This window comes from Peromyscus eremicus, unplaced genomic scaffold, assembly GCF_949786415.1.
Source record: "Peromyscus eremicus unplaced genomic scaffold, PerEre_H2_v1 PerEre#2#unplaced_72, whole genome shotgun sequence".
Taxonomy (NCBI): Eukaryota; Metazoa; Chordata; class Mammalia; order Rodentia; family Cricetidae; genus Peromyscus; species Peromyscus eremicus.
In genome coordinates this window covers 23883-29882 of record NW_026734313.1, presented here as the reverse complement: position 1 = coordinate 29882, position 6000 = coordinate 23883, and the positions used below count along the sequence as shown (strand labels likewise).

Genomic DNA, 6000 nt, shown 5'->3' with positions numbered 1-6000 from the left:
CACAGCAGTCATTCATCCTCACCCTAAGGGAATTAACTGGGGGTCCTCTACAGTCCCCAGCCCTGTCTTTCCTGCTTCACTCTTCGTGGTACCCAGACGGTCCTGTGAACAGCTTTAAAGCCTGAATTCCTCCAGGCAGAAGACAAATTTTTTAGATGCAAAGGGAAATTTAGACCTGAAGTCAGCAAGCTAGAAAGAGTGATGACCCAACGCTCCATTCCCCATGTGTCTAGCCTGACAAGCACCCCCTTCAGATGAACAAGCCCAACATTAATAAGAATTTGATGGAACAGCTCAGTGAGCCACAAAATAGGAGGGAGGCCCAGTGGAGATGGTTGAAAAAGTCAGTGGACTCTTTATTGCTTCTGGGGTGTAGGGCTCAGGAGCTCTTGGTGGGACGGGTCCGTTTCCTCTTCACCACCACGGGCTTCTGGCTTCGCAGGATGGCACTGGCCCTGCGGATGGCCGCCTGAGGACAGGAGAGGGAACTTAGCTCACCAACTCAAAGACACTTACTGCTGCCTGCTTCCTAAGGCCTACAGGGAGGCTGACCAAGGGCTGGGGAAACCAGAGGACTCTCCAGTCTAGTTCCAGCTAAGCAGAGTCAAGTATCCAGGCCTGCATCAGTCCCTCTGGTGCAGTGCCAGCTGCCCTCCAGCCTTAAAGATTCATCCATCACTCACCATGCGCAGATCGGGGCGGTACTTGTTCTTTCGGATCATGTGCCTGATGCTGCTGAGGGTGGCCCGTGCATTCTTGTTGATGGTGGTCCTTACGTAAGAAGTGGCTGGTTTTCGCTGACCTGGTACGGGGAGCCTAGGAATCAGTCCACCTGTGTGGGCCCTTCAGAGTATCTCCCAGATGGGAACACAGAACCTCACCCAAACCCAACTGTCTTTCCACCTTTCCATTCAGCACACCCACTAGGTGTCAGTCTCCACCGAAGCCCGTGGAAAACCCATTCCTTTCTTTTAAAAAGTCTCCTCAGTGAAGCACTGAGTTTATCCAGTCCTGACTTACACTGCGGGCAAGACAGGGTAAGGGCGGGGGCTTCCCTGGCCAACACTCAACGCCAGGGATACAGTGAGCCCTGGCAAGGAGGCCTCTTGTCTGCAAAGGCTCACCCGATCTGCGTTTCATGATCACCACGACCCCTTTGCCGTCGGCCGCGGGCTCCACTCCCACAGTTTTGCGGTGAATCAGCCCGTTGTAGCGGAAGGAGTTGCGGGCCTTCAGATTGTTGGGTTCCTGGAGAGGTGCAGGGGATGCTGCATTGAGTCCGGGAGACACGCGAAGGTGCCACGACCACGGGTCCCGAGGCGCCCCTCCCACGCGGGCCCCACTTACAGTGCTGTACGTCTGCTTATTCCTCTTGATGAGGAAACTGGAGCAGTTCCGAACGACCATCCATTGCAGATGCGCAGACATGGCGGCGGCTGCGGAGGAACGCGCACGTGAAAGACGTTAATTAAGCAGAGAAGCAAGCGAGGCTCTGACGCCTAGGTAAAGGGGAACGCCGTCGGGAAACAGCGAGCAAGGGCTCCGTCGGGCCCGAATGCCTGACCAAAGGAGGCAGGCCGAACTAAGGCGGCCGCGACGGAAAGGTGCGGGGGAAGGGAAAAGATGGCTCTACTTCCGGTGGCGATGAGGGCTGCCAATGGCACTTGGGCACAAGGAGAGAAAAAAAGGCTGAGACCGAGGCGGCGGGCGCGAGATGGCGGCCACGAGGGACGACGAGACGACTCGCACTCACCTCCTCTCCCTACGGCGGCCGGAGACGGAAAGAGGAGCGCTAGGGGCGGGCCGACGCCTTTAAAATGGCAACGCATTTCCGCTTCCTCCCTGGGCGCTCCCGAAGTCGGCCACCCAGCTTCCTCCCGTCCCTGGGTTCCGCCTCCGAGGCGTCTCGACGGTCTCTTCGCGTTCCGCTCGGGAACCTTCGGAAGTCTTCGGCTGGAGATCCGGAGGCGAGTTCTCGCGGTGGAACATTGCGGTGGGCGCTCGGGAAGTTTTCGGAACTCAGTGCCCGGCTTTCCGAGAGGATCCGAAAGCAGAGCCACCGAGACCGTCGCTCTGGTGTGTTCAAGGAGCCATTGTCACATGGCGGGCACTAAGTAAACATTTCAAAAAAGTCTATTGCTCTCTTGTCTGACTGATTTTGAACTCACACCCTCCCTTAGGATTCCAGGAGTGCGTCATTACTCCAGGCTTTAGAATTGATTTTAAGATTTTTAAAATTTTATTTTTATGTGCATTACTTTTTTTTTTTTTTGTTTGTTTGTTTTTTTGTTTTTTTTCCGAGACAATGTTTCTCTGTGTAGCTTGGAGCTTGTCCTGGATCTTGCTCTGTAAACCAGGCTGGCCTCGAACTCACAGAAATCCTCCTGGCTCTCCCTCCTGAGTGCTGGGATTAAAGGCGTGCACCACCACCGCCCGGCCTGCATTGGTGTTTTACGTGTGTGTGTGTGTGTGTGTGTGTGTGTGTGTGTGTGTGTGTGTGTGTGTGTCAGATTCCCTGAAACTGGAGTTAGAGACAGTTGTGAGCTGCCATGTGGATGCTGGAAATTGAACCTGGGTCCCCTGCAAGAACAGCAAGTTCTCTTAACCGTCACGACTTAATCTTTCAAAGGACGCATGGACTGTTTTAAGCATTGATGTGGCATGGAGTCTTCATAATCACTGAACTCTCTCCCACGAGAGCACCAGGGCCCAGTGGACCATGTTCAAACCTCTCCAGAAATACGCTGGTGGGGCTGCCACCTTCACTTTATTCTCTCATGCCTGACTCAGTCTGTGCAGAAATACTCCGTGTCTGTCCTCAGCACATCTGGCCAATTCCGGCAGCCCACTGGCAATTTGCTCCAGTCTTTCTTAATGTTTTGTTAGCATTTATTAATTGTGCATAATATGGGCTTAAATGACATTTTCATATGTGTATATGTGTGTATATACTGCATTTTGATCATATCCACACACTGCAGTTAATCTGTATATGTGTGTGTCCCAGTGAGTTTCCTTGGTGTTGATTACAGGCTCGTGGATGAGAGTTTGTTTACAGGAGCAAGTGCATTTTATCAGTGGCTACATCACTAAAGAAAATGTAACTTCCTCCTCCATCATCCTGAGCCTTCTTCAACTGGGAGAACCCAGACAGAACTGTCTCGAAGTTTCCCACTCCAGGGAGCAGATGTGTGGAAGATGTTGGTTCTGCTTAGTGTTCCACATAGGTCGGCCCAGACGTTTGCCCGGGCTGTGCTGCCTTCCACCTCCAGAGTGCCCTGGCCATATCTGTTAAAGTCCTCTTGAAGTCAAAGCCATCTTCATAGACCAGCTTCCACAGCAGGGAAGGATTTTTTCTAGAAGAATCTATCAATAAGAAAGCCACAGTTTCGCCGGGTGGTGAAGGCAGAGGCAGGCAGATCTCTGAGTTCGAGGCCAGCATGGTCTACAGAGCGAGTTCCAGGACAGCCAGGGCTACACATAGAAACACTGTCTTGAAAAACAAAACAAAACAGCCAGTTTCTATGCCACCTCCTCTGGACACCTTTCCTGGGAATTTCGGGAATTGTGACTAGGAACTACTTGAGGGCAGGGATTTTGTCAGGGTCACATCTGACTAGCACAGCCCTGACCTGGGTGTGCTGTGGGTCAGATGGTGTCAGCCAGCACCTGAGAGATGGGTTCATTTTCCCACCCTGGGTTCACAAGGCCTTGCTGCGCACACAGGAGATCCCAAAAGAGCAAGAGAGTTTCAGGGCTTTGGCCGCTGCTCTTTTCCCCGAGAGAATGTTTTTGTGCTGTGCAGAGCATGGAACCATGCTAGGCAAGTATATGCCTAGCAAGCACAAGGGTGTCCCGCGTGCACTCTCCCAAGTGAGCTACATCCCCAGCTTGCCCAGCGATTGTTTCTGATCCCCATTTGGGTTCATCATGGGCCCGATGGCACAGGAGGCCCTCAGGAGGCGGGCACTTAAATAGATACAACATCTAGCTAACTTACACCACCATCAAGTTCGACCCTAATCACCTGGCGCTCCTGAACCGGCAGGGTCGTGCGCCGCTGCCCCCTCCCAGACCTCTGAGCCACACAGGGCTTCACCCGGGCCACCAAGTCCAGGCTGTGAGCTCCAGTCGGGCTCAGGTGACCATACAGGCGCTGGGCACACCTGGCGCAGGGCCCTGACCCCGCCCCGGGCAGCCGCACCCCGGGACGCTCTCGGGGAGCAGGCGGCGGCGGCGGCGGCGGGCCACCGAGGGCCATGGCGGCGGTGTCACCGGTGTGCGGCTCCCAGACGTCCCCGGCCGGCGCCTCGTCCCCACCCGCGCCCGCCCCGGCTCCGGCGGCCGGCCTGGGCCGCTGCCGCATGGCGCTGCTGCTGGCGGTGGCCTTGGACGTGGCGGGCATGGCGGCGCTGCTGACCGGCGTGTTCGCGCAGCTGCAGGTGCGCGGCCGCGACTTCGGGGACCTGCTCATCTACTCCGGGGCGCTGCTGGTCTTCCTGAGCCTGCTGGGCTGGATCCTCTGGTACACCGGCAACATCGAGATCTCCCGCCAGGAGCTGGAGCGCGACTACGGCCTGCGGCCCTCGGCGATCGCCCGCCTCGCCCGCAAGCTGTCCCGCCGCTGGTCGGCGCCCGCCACCGCCAATCCCCGCGCGGCCCCGGGTGCCCGCGCCGCGCGCCGAGCGCCCCGCGCGCCCCAGGCGTCCGCCTCCGGCTCCCGCCGCGTGCGTCTGCAGCTCACCACGCTCGAGGCGGGGCCTGGAGCGGCGGGCGCGGGCAGCGAGTGAGCCCCAGGTGAGGACTCGGAGAAAGAGTGAGAGGTGGTGGGGAGACCCGAGGCGGGGGGTGAGTCAGAGATAGCAGAGACGCTGAAGGATGGGTGGGACGAGGTTCGGCCTCCAGGCGCACCCTCTCTCTGCCCCACGTGCACTAACTAGGCCTCATCCCATCCCCTCTCTGTACCCAGTTCTCCGAGTTCATTACTGTTACTGTACAGTAAGCCCCGGAGGTAGGTGCCATGCTTGTCTGGACCACATAATGTGCAGGCGGAAGCGTGCCATGTGTCCAGACAGGGTGTCCTAATGAGAAGGCAGGGGCGAAGGAACAGTGGGCACATGGCGAGGGGAATCACCCTCAATGCCTTCTCTTTCTCTGTTGTTGTTCGAGACAAGATCTCACTATGTAGCTCTGGCTGTCCTGGAACTTGATATGTGGACCAGGCTGGGCTCGAACTCAGAGAGTTCGGCCTGCCTCTGCCTCCTGAGTGCTGGGATTAAAGACCTGTGCCACCACTCCCGGAGTGGAGTTATAGGCAGTTTTGAACCCCTGCCATGGGTGTTGGCAACTGAACTTGGGTTCTCTCTCTTTCCCTCCCTCCCTCTCCTCTCTCTCTCAGAAAAAACTCTTAACCACGCGCCCAAATTTTATTTTTTAATTATCAAACTCAGGTCATCATAAGCACCTTTACCCAATGAGCTACCTTGCCTGGCCCCTGTGTTCCCCCTCCCTTTTTAAAGCTTTACTTATTTTTAATGTGCATTGGTGTTCTGCCTGCACTATGTCTGTGTGAGGATGCCAGATCCCCTGGAACTGGAGTGATAGACCGCTGTGAGCCATGTGAGGGCTGGGAATTGAACTCAGGTCCTTTGGAAGAACAGCCAGTGCTCTCAACCGCTAAGCCATCACTTCAGCCCTGATATTCCCTTTCTTAAACACACACACTTCTTCAGCTTTCCGGCTTCTGCTCAAAGACTGGCTAGGGCTCTCTCTTGCCCTCTTATTAAACCCACTTGCCACTTGCCAATGTGTGGAACCTTTGTAGTTCAGCTTCTTTCACATTGTTTGTTTGTTTGTTTCTTTTTTTTTGAGATGGGTTTCTCTGTGCAATCCTGGCTGTCCTAGAACTCACTCTGTAGACCCGGCTGGCCTCGAACTCAGAACTCACAGATCTGCCTGCCTCTGCCTCCCAAGTGCTGGGGTTAAAAGTGTGCACCACCA

General features: G+C 55.7%; 2 protein-coding genes across 3 annotated transcripts; one reads left to right on the top strand and one right to left on the bottom strand.

Annotated features, from left to right (window-relative positions):
• Positions 1 to 330: 330 nt before the first annotated feature.
• On the bottom strand, positions 331 to 1856 carry Rpl28 (ribosomal protein L28). 2 transcript variants are annotated; one of them, XM_059252537.1, is made up of 5 exons: positions 1754 to 1856; positions 1348 to 1436; positions 1125 to 1248; positions 684 to 802; positions 331 to 469 (listed from the first exon to the last, which is right to left on the bottom strand). In XM_059252537.1, the coding sequence occupies exons 1-5, from the start codon at positions 1827 to 1829 to the stop codon at positions 380 to 382; spliced, it is 498 nt and encodes a 165-aa protein (XP_059108520.1). In that variant the 5' UTR covers positions 1830 to 1856; the 3' UTR covers positions 331 to 379. The 2 variants fall into 2 exon arrangements, with proteins under 2 accessions (XP_059108520.1, XP_059108521.1); XM_059252538.1 differs by lacking the exon at positions 1754 to 1856 and adding an exon at positions 1697 to 1721.
• A 2403-nt stretch (positions 1857 to 4259) lies between these two features.
• Tmem238 (transmembrane protein 238) lies at positions 4260 to 4790 on the top strand. The gene has a single exon (XM_059252575.1). The coding sequence runs from the start codon at positions 4260 to 4262 to the stop codon at positions 4788 to 4790; it is 531 nt and encodes a 176-aa protein (XP_059108558.1).
• Positions 4791 to 6000: the final 1210 nt, after the last annotated feature.